Source organism: Equus przewalskii, chromosome 6 (assembly GCF_037783145.1).
Source record: "Equus przewalskii isolate Varuska chromosome 6, EquPr2, whole genome shotgun sequence".
Lineage (NCBI taxonomy): Eukaryota > Metazoa > Chordata > Mammalia > Perissodactyla > Equidae > Equus > Equus przewalskii.
This window is the reverse complement of record NC_091836.1, coordinates 22,255,071-22,266,985: the sequence shown is the minus strand read 5'-3', so window position 1 is coordinate 22,266,985 and position 11,915 is coordinate 22,255,071. Positions and strand designations below refer to the sequence as shown.

General features: G+C 50.7%; 1 protein-coding gene across 14 annotated transcripts in view; it reads right to left on the bottom strand.

Annotated features, from left to right (window-relative positions):
• Positions 1-2,781: 2,781 nt before the first annotated feature.
• Positions 2,782-11,915, bottom strand: part of TTC12 (tetratricopeptide repeat domain 12) — a 50,042-nt gene continuing 40,908 nt past the window's right edge. For 6 of the 14 annotated variants that reach the window (XM_070623120.1, XM_070623124.1, XM_070623118.1 and 3 more), the window contains 8 exons: positions 11,707-11,767; positions 10,767-10,904; positions 10,174-10,272; positions 9,639-9,707; positions 6,952-7,053; positions 5,495-5,594; positions 4,098-4,323; positions 2,782-2,945 (listed from right to left, as the gene is read on the bottom strand). In XM_070623120.1, coding sequence (XP_070479221.1) covers positions 2,870-2,945; positions 4,098-4,323; positions 5,495-5,594; positions 6,952-7,053; positions 9,639-9,707; positions 10,174-10,272; positions 10,767-10,904; positions 11,707-11,767 — 871 coding nt within the window. In that variant the 3' untranslated portion in view covers positions 2,782-2,869. Of the gene's footprint in view, positions 2,946-3,123; positions 3,235-4,097; positions 4,324-5,494; positions 5,595-6,951; positions 7,054-9,638; positions 9,708-10,173; positions 10,273-10,766; positions 10,905-11,706; positions 11,768-11,915 lie in introns of all 14 variants that reach the window. The other 8 variants (XM_070623115.1, XM_070623114.1, XM_070623116.1 and 5 more) reach the window with 3 other exon arrangements.

Here is an 11,915-nt window from a genome sequence, read left to right as displayed (position 1 = left end):
CCACCCCTTACCTTTTATGGTCAAGAAAATTGAGGAGCTCAGCAGTGCACTGAGGTTATAAAATTATAAGCAGTGAACTGTGCCCTGAGCCCTGGCATCGGGACATTGTGTCTGCGCTCTGGCCACTGCACTTACCGCTTCCAGTCTCCCTTGAGTCCCTGCCTTCTCTGCACCCTTGGTCCAGAGGGTCCTCACATATTGAGGGCAGCTCACTTAGCATTTTGGAGTCTTGCTTTCTCGACTACTTATTTGTAAAATGGGGGGTGGGGGGCAGAGGTACACACTTTTGAGCAGTGAATTATATTTGCAATAAATGAATTCCAATAAAGCAGATACTGGATTAGATGGTCCCTGAACTGTTTTCAGCTTGGACATTCTAGGAGCCTTTGTCCTCACCACCCATCCCAATATTTCTCACTGTCTTGCTGTGCCTTTGATCTAGTCTAAATCTCCATTGCACGTGGACTCGATCCATTCTTACATGGAAATTCATCTCGGCTGCAGAGAGATGAAGTCCGCCTGTGCATGCCTATGTGTGGGTGGACTTGTGGCTTGAGGGGAAGTGAGGTATCTAAATGAGCAGATGGAGCTGATGAAGACTAAAAGGACAAATGTGAAGTTAGAGGCAGACATGTGACCAGAGGAGTGATGCTCAGGCTGAGCTGAATCGGCACATATGGTGGACGGCCACACTCACGTGGAGCAGCTCCTCTCAATCTACCGGTGTTGGGAGCCCAGCTCCAGAACTGGATAGACCTGAGGCTGTGGGGTAGGGGGAGCTGGCAGAGCAGGTCAGCCATCACTGCTCCCACTGCTTCGCGGGCACCCAAGGGCCTCTCCCCACCCCCTGCCAGGGCTGGGACCCAAAGCAGCCAGAGAAATCCAATCTTGGCTTCAGGGCAAAATCAGACCAAGGGGCAGAATGCCTCCAGGGAGAACTCATTCTTCATTTTGCCTTTGAAATTGAGATCAAATTAGAGGTGTTGTTAAAAAAAAAAAAAAAAAAAAAAAACGTCATCCAGCAGGCTTCAGATCCCAGAAGCCGAGTGCTTCAGGGGCTCCGCAGCAGCACTGGGAGCTGTCCAAGGTTCCGGTCAGCTGGAGGTCCTGCTGTTACCCATGCCTCCTTTCCAGGGCACTCAGGAAGGGTGGGGCCTGCAGCCCCTGGGGCTTGAGGACAAAAGAACTAATGACACCCTGATGAATGTGTAGGTGGAGAGGCAGTCTTTGGAACCAACAGGCTTTCCTGATTCTGAACTGAGAACAAGCAGCAAGTGACAGCGAGCATCTGTTGGGGAGGGGACTTTGGGGCATTGCTCCCAGCACCTATGGCCCTTCCTGTGTCGGGGCTCCCAGCCCAACGCACACTGGGTTCTGCTGATGTAAGTGCAGCCTGGCCGCAGGCCCTAACAGGCCCCAGTCACACAGGTCTGGGTGAGAAGCACTGTCACCCAGCTGGTGAGCCCTGGGTGTGCTCAGAACCCCACCTCGCCCAGGCCTCCTACCTCTAGGAAGTAGTATGAGGAGGCAGGCCAACAGCTGGGTCTTGGGAAATCCTCAAATCCTCGTGTCTGCCGCCAGGCAGGCGCAGGAGACAGGGAAAGGCAAACAACAGCCGAATAATTGCTTGCCTTTGCTGTGATGCAGTGAGAACCTAGGAGGATGAGCAGATTGGCGAGGGTGGGAGAGGGCAGGGACTGAGTTCATGCTCATTTTGGGTCACCATTAAGTGAATGCCTTCTATTTTCCAATCACCTAAGCCAGGCAGTTCACGTATGTTATATCCAAACCCAAGAACCCTGGAAGTAGGGGTTGTTGCTCCCGTTTTACAGAGAGGAAACTGAGGCTCAGAGAAACTAGATGACCTTTCCCCAAGCCACATTTAGTAAGTGGGGGAGCAGGGTAGGATCATAATTCTTTGGAACTTTGGTCTGGGACTCTTGGCATTCACTATAACATGCAGGTCCTGCCTCCTAAAATGGTGAAGTGATTATACTGAGAAGTGGAAGAGAAGCGTCACTTACTGGACTTTTTGCTTTGGGACTTGGGTTCCAGCGGTGGCCCTACCAGTTTCAGAGTGGACGTGGAGCAGCTGTGAGGGAGAAGTGCCTTTTGGGGATGGGCTGAGAGTGCAAGGTGGGTTAGGGAAGTAAATAGGTCTGTACATGAGAGTTCAGTGCAGAAATGGATCCCCCTGCTTTGGCCCTTTAAACAGAACACAATCTAACCCATGGAACGGGGTGCTCACAGATCATTCGATGGGCTGGAGGAGGGAAGCAGGTGGCGCTTCCAGGAACGATTCCCCGGACTGTACAGACCTCCCTGCCAGGGCAGTCGCCCCCCACACTGGACCCACTGAAATCAATAGCACGTGCCACAGTGGTGGGCCAGATCTCAGGAAGCTGCCTGCACCACTGATGCCCCCACAGCTGTCTCCTGGCACTCCAAAGCTGGGAAACAGATGCTGAAATGCTGCTGCTGGAAAACCTGACGTTTCCAGCATGTCACCAGCAGAGAACAGCAAAAGGGGCAGAAAGGGCATTAGGCTGGAGAATCTAGTGCCCATCTAGACCCATCGCTTACAGGCACTCTGGGAAACATGGCTTTTCGTTTGCTGGCATCCACCTCTGCAGAGCAGAAAGGGACATTAAAAAGAGGGCATGATGGATGCTGAGCAGCCCTGGGCAGCTCCTACCACAGTAGCCAGGCTGATGCCCACTCTCTTGTTGCCAACAAAAACCAACAGGCCAGCACGCTGAAAATCAATATTCGCTTCTGGAGTGGATATTTAAAAAGTCTTTATTAGCACAGGAACAGCCCATAACCCACAGCTGTGTGTTTGCAAAAATGTGCACAGATACCACGTCTCTTAAGAACCGCTGATGTGCTTCATTGTAGAGCTGAGAATTTCTATTCCGTGAAGCTCTCTCAGTTGGGCAGCAAACCTGTCATAATCAGAACACAAACTCCAGGACATCAATGCCATGGGGCCGACTTCTGGCGCCCAGAGCCAGCCCCCCTCAGGCAGGAGCTGGCTGGGAGAGGGGCGGCGGCTGTGGCACTGGGAACCCTAAAAATCACCGGGGGCGAAGCCCTCAGGGAGGCCCACAAAACACTGCGAACTCTCTCACTGTGAGAGACAGATGTGACAGGCTGATCCGATGGGACCTGGCTCTCCGGAACTCCCCAGCAGGTTGCCACTTTGAGCATATCCTAGCTAACGTGCCTTGCTTTCTGTGGAAGAAAGATTTTATTTATTCCTTCCATTTGAACCATCAGACAGAACTTGAAAGGGCCGGAGCTGTCATCCAGGCCAAGCCTCTCCTTCTACAGAGGAGGAACCAGAGGCGTGCAGAGGTAAGAGAGGGAACCAGGCAGGCCAGAGCTCCTCCCTGTCCATGGCAGGCACCCCTCTTATATACTAGAGCTCCAGCCTCTGCCACGGGTGGGCAGCTTCCAGGAACACGGATGACTAGGTGTTTAAATGCACCAGAATGGGGCCAGAACAGAAGTTTGAGCTAAAACAGAAGCAACGTACACAGTTAAAGCGAAGCTCTCTTGCCCTGGCTTGTCAGGGGGTCTTAGACACGCCATTCTGCATCTTGCTTCAGCTTTCGTCCAGGACAAGAATATTAGCCTCACTGATGACTCTCCCATATGCTTAAGCCCAGGCGAAAAAATGAAGTGGGAGGTCTAACCGTTTCTGGAAAAGTAGAGGAGAGAGAAAGGAGGGAGAGAGAAGGGGAGATGGCGTGGGGGAGAAGAAGGATGAGCAGAAAGAGGAGGAGAGAAGGACAGAAGAGAAAGAGGGAGTGGAATGGACAGAAGACAATGGCAGCAGAGTGCATGGAACAAATCCGTGCCAGATGAATGCCTTTGTTCTCCCTGGTTGGGGCCTGAGAGCTCCCAGTTTCCTCAGGGAAGGCTTCCTCCAGAGCAGCAGCTCCCGGGCCCAACACCTGCCCGCACCCAAGGCACCAGGGCTCCTAGTTTCCCCATGGAGCTCCGTGCGGCGGAGTCCCAGCCCCAGCCCAGTGCCTTGGCTTGGCTCACCCCACTCCTCTCTGGATGTGAGCGGCACAAGCCACCCCAGGTACCTTGGCTCAGCTGTGCACAGCTTCCCCAGAGCGATCCCTGCATTCAGCTGCACAGCTGTCTTCTGCGCATCTCCGCCTGCATGCTTCAGCAAGACCTGCACAATGTCTGTCTTCAGCAAGGAGGACGCAACGTGCGGCACCTCCATGCAGTTCCCCAAGCAGAGGGCCGCGTTGCCCACCAGAATCTCATCCTCTGAGCTGAGCAGCTTCATCAGAACACCGAACTCTACAGGGATGGAAGAGAACCAGCATCTTCCCTCAGGATCCCAAACAGAAGGCTGGCAATGGGACAGGAGGGCACAGGAGGTGTCAGTGGACTCTGAGCTTCTCCAGAAGCTCTGAGGAAGATGTATCACTCACTCATTCAGAAAACCTTTATTTAGCACTATGAAGCTGCTTGGCCCCTTGCTGCATCTCTGACGTATCTCAGGGGCCCAGAGCAGTGCCTGGCATGGCACAATTATTGCGAGAATGACAGCTATGCATCTGATAGGTCTGTCCTTTCTAAAGTCCCCATTCTTTTTTTTTTTTAGGAAGATTGGCCCTGAGCTAACTGCTGCCAATCCTCCTCTGTTTTTTTGCTGAGGAAGACTGGCCCTGAGCTAACATTCATGCTCATCTTCCTCTACTTTATATGTGGGACGCCTACCACAGCATGGCTTGCCAAGTGGTGCCATGTCCACACCCGGGATCTGAACCTGCGAACCCCGAGCCGCCAAAGCAGAACGTGTGCACTTAACCACTGCGCCAGCCCCTAAAGTCCCCATTATTAACCTCTATACTCCACCAGACAGCCCCAGAGGCGGCGGCCAGGGGCCTGCTCTCTATAGCTGCAGGGCAATGAACAGGGTCCGGAAGAAAGGCTCCTCCTTCTATGGGGGGACCCCTCAGTTCACTTCCTGTGTCGTCCCGAGGAGGTGTTGGGAGAACGTTAGCAGGCTGCCTCGGGGAACCCCTGCTGCGAATGACTGCGGCCAACTCAGTCACTAGAGCAAAGATAGGCTCAGACTCGGATATTTCCCTGTTCAGTGAAGGTTGAAGGCTCCCACGCTGCCCCAAGAAGGAAGAGAACCCGTGTTGAGTCAGTCTAAGCAGAAGGCTTTAGAAACCATTTCAGTGTTCTTGGTGAGAGGAGGGAGCTCCCGCCTTCGGCCCTGTTCTCTCTGAGCTGTTTTGCAGCTGAGTCTCCAGTGCGAGCATGCTACCTGTGAGCAGCTGAAGGTTAATTACACGCTTTCAGAGCCGGAGGGGAAATGACATCTTGCTCCATGAACACTGCTGAAGTCTGGGGCGAGGGCAGCAGTCTTGACTCACTCCTCATCTGAAGTTCCCTTTGCAGCTTCAAGGATGGATTAACCTCTGGGGTGTGGGCTCCATGAAATGAAACGAACACTTACTTTTATCCAGCCTGATCACTTCTTCTCGTGCTTCATGGTTACTGTTAGTGCAGACAGCTAGTGTCTTGACGGCATAACGTGATGCAGTCTGGCCTCCCGTCTAGATTTCAGGAAAAAATGAGAAAATAAAATCAATCCTATGATTGTTCTCGGCCAGAAATCACAGTGAGCAGCTGCGATTGTGCTAGTGGCTTCCTAAACTTCTAAAAGAGAGTTCCACTGAGGATGGCGCATGCTTCCTGGTGAGCAGGCCTGGTCCTTGCCGGGCCAGAGGGTCACTCACCTCCTCTCTGACACAGCCTGCACCTCCCATGTGAACGGAGGCCTGTCATGTACACCTGAGTCATTACCTGTGGAAGGCTTCATGAGTAAACGGCTGAGAAGAGAAGGATGCTGTCGACTGGCAGTCTACCGAAAAGGGAGGGAAGGCCCTCCCATGTCATTTCACCATTTGAGAATGAGGGCTGACTTGCTGAGGCTGTCAGGCTAACAGGCCTGCACAGAAACCATCATGAACCTACATCATTTTAAGAGGTGAAAACTGTCAAATCATAACCCTTAAGATCACCCATTGCGGGGTCTTTAAAACACACATGTGCAGGTATGCATGCAGAACGCACATGTGTTCGAATGTGTAATGCACATGTGTGTGCATGCAATCAGCAGCCTCTGGCCGGTTTGCGAGAATTGTGCAGAGTGAATGATGGTCATCATCCAAGTGCGGCCTAAACACAGACCCAGTGTCCTGCCCCTCAATATTGCCCCTGCCCCAGCAGCAGCCCCCCGATACAGCACGCTTCCTGGCCCCACTCAGCCTGGGGTTTTATGACTATGTCTCCCTTGGGGTCGCCACACTAATGTAGGTGAGTGAACCTCACTGGGAACATACATCGCAGGCAGAAGCCAGAGATGGCAGCCTAATAAGTCACCTCCTCCTTTCAGGAGAATCTAGTTAACTATTGTACTGACTTGCTCAGATTCACTGCGCTTGGATCACAGGGAAAACCCAAACATCCTTTTGTCACATGGTGACTCTCTGCACCCTACATATCTCACAAATGGAGTTACAGCCAATATTCTCCAGATAACTGGACAGAGCATCGTGAGCAGGAAAACCTGAGCAAAATGAGGGGCCTGAGAAACCCTGTTGAAAGCCACTCAGACCACCTTTTTCAGGGACAAAGCCCATGCATTTTTAAGTTCAGCTTGAGCAGTAAGCCATTTTTGTGGATGTACCTAATGAACAACTCACTTATTCATTCAACAACCTTTCGTCAATGTTCAGAGCACAGCCTGGGTGGACAGGCAGGAGAGAAGTCCCATTTAAGAAGTTTAAAACCCAGCAGAGATGAAGCAGCAGCACCTTAACTGAACAAAACCCTCCTGAATTCTGCTCCCCAAATAAAACACGACACTCCTGGAAACTCAAGAGGTTGTAACCAAGGAAGCGATTTTACCTTCAGGAATTTCATCATTTTCTTCACCACTCCTGCTCTTAGGGCCTCCTCAATGATTTTCAGAGAGGAAGAAAGGGTGCGGCTGAGAACGCCAGCAGCTCTCTGGGGGAAGCAGACAGTAAAGGTGGATTAAACCTTCTTCTCAGAAATGCTGACAACCTTTCAAAGTTAACACGCAGTTTGGAGAGGCAAAACCAATCATGAGTATTGGGAACAAAACATACACTGTGATTTTAAAGATACGTAATGGCCGAGGAATAGAGAGCAGGCTGTTCGTTTCCATAAAGCTGCTGTGTGGGCAATTCAAAGGGCTGAAGCCTTGTCCCTCGGCACACAGAGGCCCAGCTGGTCCCAGCCTCACACAGGACCAACCAGTTCCACTCTGGGAAGAAAGTCCTGCCCAGGAGCTCGGCCGTGCACGCACATCAGCGGGGGCCTTATTCCATGGTAGACCTGCACTGACTTTCTGCGTCGTTTAGCTTTTCTTTTGTCTTTTTGTTCTACTTTCTGGGAGACTTCATTTACTTTATTTTCCAGTGCTGCTTTGTTTTAAAACAGCAAGCTGTTACTGTTTTATGGCTATAATACTATCTTGAATTTTTCTGAGGATATAAATGATAGCTATTAATGTTTTTCTTCTGTTTCCCAAATCGTCTCTATTTCTTTCAGGTCAACTTTTCTGCTTATCTTGGTTTTTACCTATTTGTACACCTTTCCTGAAATGTCTGGTGACCCTTAGCTGCGTGGTCACATTTATGAGAAAAGCAATAAAAATGTGTTTCGGCATATGCTGTGTTTATGGGCAGTTTGTTGACTGACAGGTGGAGAGGTGGCACTTCCAAATACGAGAAAGCAAAAATCTTTTCTCTGGTCTTTCAATTCTTTTAGAGAAAAAGCGCTCAGATTTTAGGCCTAAGGGATAGATGCCTGGCTGCCAAATGCAATTCCCCATCTCTCGCTTGTGCCCTCTGTTGTACCTGGTGATTGATGTCTCAGTCTTCTCCAGATTACTGCAAGACGAACCGGCTACCTTCCCAGCTGTGTCCCTCTGTCTATACTCTACACTAAGGTTTCTTCGGCCCCACCTCGTTAACCGTCACTCCTGCCGCTGTTCTCCATCTTCCAGAAACTGGTTAAAACGACTTACCATTGGTGACCTCTTGCCTGTTCCCTTTTTCAGTGTGGGTTTCTACTGTTTTTCCCCCTAACGCCTTTTTCATTTTTTTTATGGATACTTTTTTTGATGAGGAAGAGTGATCCTGAGCTAACATCTGTTGCCAATCTTCCTCTTTTTTTTTCTCCCCAAAGCCCAAGTGCATAGTTATAGGTCATTGTAGTTCTTCTATATGGCACGCCGCCACAGCATGGCTTGATGAGTGGTGTGTAGGTCTGTATCCAGGATCCGAACTGGCGAACCCCAGGCTGCTGAAGCGGAGCACATGAACTGAACCACTAGGCCATGGGGCCGGCCCCTAGTTTCATTTTAATGAGGCCTCCAGAGAGAGAAGGGAAAAACGTGTGTATAATCATGTTATCAGTCTTGTTTCCCTAATCTGCTTCCTACAGCTAGAATGTCGCTACAGCTGACACTACAGATCTCTTTTCAGACCCAAGACAGTGGAGAGAGAGCCTTACTGAAGGACTGAATTCCCCTGCTGAAGCTGCTGCCCTGCTCAGCAGCAACCGTGGCACACGCATGGTCCTGGGAAAGTCTGGCAAGAGAGTCCTTGAAGGGTTAGCGCAAAACTAGTGCAGGCCTCGCCTGAGGCTTAAACCACCCAGAAAAGCCCCCAAGTGCACAGGAACAGTGGTTTTCTACACAGTTGCAGGGGGTTCCAGGGAACCTACAACTGACCACACATTCCTGGAGCCCAGGTTAAAAACCTTGCGCTTTAATGTCTGAATTGACTTCAGGGAAGTTGTGGGCATGCTAGCCCCAAACAGGGTGCGGTAGATCTGCTCGGGACTTTTATTGCAACGCTGGAACCAGTCCCTGTCTACGATCCTCGAAGGGCTGGTTTCCCCACCTGCCCTGGATGGGACCCCAACTGTTCCTCCAGGCTTTAGGGCCCTGATCCGATAGGTGGAAAAGTTGGGGTGATTCCTAATGTGAGAGAAAAACACATCTTAGGATGATGGCAAATAGCCTCGTCTCCTGATGCACTGTGCTAAACACAGGCCTTTCCTAGTTTTCTTATCCAAATGCCAGAAACAGAAGTCAGAAAGCCATTCCAGCATCTCTCTCCAAGGGGGCTAGAACCACGATGCATAAACCGCCTCCAGGATCACTGGCTTCAAAAGAGGGGCCTGGCTTTGTTGATTATGGAAAAGGGATTCTAAAGAAAACCACCTGGCCTGAAATAGGATGAATCAGACAGCTTACACTGGATAAGCTGTTAAGTTCCGGACCATACAGAATAGGGATTCTTAACTCGGGTTCCTGGACTCTAGGGGGTCTACAGATGAGCACTGGGTGGGGTCCCCAAATCCCCTGAAACTGTAGGCACATTTGGTATTTATGTGCTTATGGGCGCCTTTTGAGGAGTATGTCTGCCCCCTACCTCAGAAAGGCAGCAGATTCTCAGAGCTGTGGTGACTTCGAAAGGGTAAGAAGTATTCATAGTAAAACAAAACAAAAGGACAACAACGAAGGGAGCTGTTTCTGGATTTCCCTGGGAGAAGCTTACTGTCAGGATTCCTCCATCCTGGCTGTTCAGCAGAGACATGCACCTCCTGCTCACCTCCATGGCCCAAACCTACAGCGGTGGGGAAAGGGAAGAGATGTGAAGGTTCTGGTAATCTGAAGCTCTATGGAGCTCCTTCTGAGCACTCAAATAGAAATGACCACAGCACCTCGCAACTTCACTCACAACACCTTCTCCCATTGCTCTCATTTCTTCCCGTGTCCGTCTCCCCTGACTACGTGGCAATACTTTCAAAGCAGGGGCCACTTTTATCTGACTTTGTAAATGCAGAACCTAGCACCATGCTCAGCTCCTCCTGGACACTCAGTCAGTTTTCTGGATGAAGGCCCGACTGAGTGACTCGTCCCTCTCTCAGCGGAGCAAAGCGACAGAGCATCCATCCAGCTCTGCCCATTCCCCCTGCCAGGGTTCGAGTCCCTGTGCTTCTCTTCTCTTTGTGAAAATGAGAACAGTTCTATGCAACAGAATGTGTTTAGGCTGTCCCAGGGTTCCAGGTAGGGAGAAAAGGATGCCATACCTCAGAGACAAAGGGGGATTGAAGACACAAGTTCATCATGAGTCCTAGGAGTGTATACATGACCTCTCTGAACAGGTCCACATCCTCCTCACACCTGGCCTGTGGAGACAAAACATGCTAATCAATGGCCTTTCTTCCTTGCAGCCTTTCACAGTCATCTGTTCCACTTGGCAATGGTCTCAGCATTACTCACACTCCCTAAATTGCCAATGTCATTAACCTAAGTGATGTTGGAAGATCAGAGACCAGTTCTACGAGTTAGCATTAACACAGGAGACTTGCAAGGAATCTCTGGTGACTCTGCCACAGGACTGGCTCAGCCTGGTCCTGTGTTTAAACTGAAGAGTGAGCTGCTAAAATGGGTGGTCAAGCCAACTCCACCAGAAAACCCTTCAAATCACTCCAGAGTGGAGGAGACTTGATCTGGAAGGCTCCTTAAGGCCAGAAGCCCATAAAATCTATGGTTACAGAAGGGGTAGGCCACTGGCTCCAGCATCCTCAAACAGAATTTTTGGAAAAGCCAGATAATTAAGAAGAAGCCAATGCCCCCAAAGCAGATAAAAGACCAACTTTGAATAGAAAAGCTAAAATACCATGAGGCCCAAGCAGGCATCCCCAAATTCTTCAGAGGCAGACATCTGTCTCCGTATGGCAGCCTCAGCACTGAGGTTTCCCATGAGGGCAATACACTGGCAGAGAGCTGAGGTGTTGGTTACCTTGGGATCTCGCTTCTGAAATCAAGAGAGAAAGCGAATCAAGAGAAAGTGAATCTGCAGAGTGCAGGCAAATGATGCCAGAGTAATCCTTAGGGGCATCCCTCACTCACCAAAATGCCTGGGAACCAGAGAGCATAATGTCACTTGGGGGCATCAGTGGGGTCACAGAGGCAACAGGCTGGAGGCACATAGAGGGGCAGACCCCAAAGCCCCTTGGCCTGGAATAGGGAGGCCTAGGGCTTAACCCCAGTGACTCCACCAACAGCTGGGAGAACTCGGGCAAGTCCTGCCTCTTCTCAGAGCTTCCATTTCCACATCTGTGAAATTTGGGGGTGTGGATATGCTCTCTCAGGTCCCCTGAAACTTCTATGGCTCACTGAAGGGTCTAGCCACGGTATGCTCTCCCAGGAGAACTCCCCCCACCGCCTTGCTATTTTCTGCCTCATCAGCTCAAATCACCACACCTGCCCTCCTGATGGGGATAACTGCCATTCAGGGGACAGGGCTGCATGTGGTACTTAGGATGGGACTTAGGGTCAGAAGGGGACTGATGGAGACTGACAGACTCTCTCCGCCTCCACCTAAGATGCAGTCCACATCCAGCCTTTTCTCTCCTGCAACAAGCCCCGTCCACATGCCATCTCCACCTGTCCCGACTGTGGTTGTTTTAATAAGAATTGTGTAAATTCCAGCTGTGAATAAATGATTAATCAATCTGAGAGACAATAGGAGGTCTGGAGTGTTAATCGTGTTTAAACGGCTCTGTCATCCTCCCGAGAGCGTCTGTGACAGGTGATAGAAATGAGGGCTTGCTCACCAGAACGCCTGTGAGTGCCAGGAGAACACCTGGAAGGTTGGCCTCGAACCAGACTTGGAATCTGTTGAGGAAGCATCAGCCATGACTTATTTCCACATGGAACAAACGATAACATAAACACAGTGTCCTGGGTAATGGAACTGACAGTCGCAAACTCTGGGCCCATGGGGTTTGCAGCATGCATGGATGACTCGTTGCGAACCAAAAGA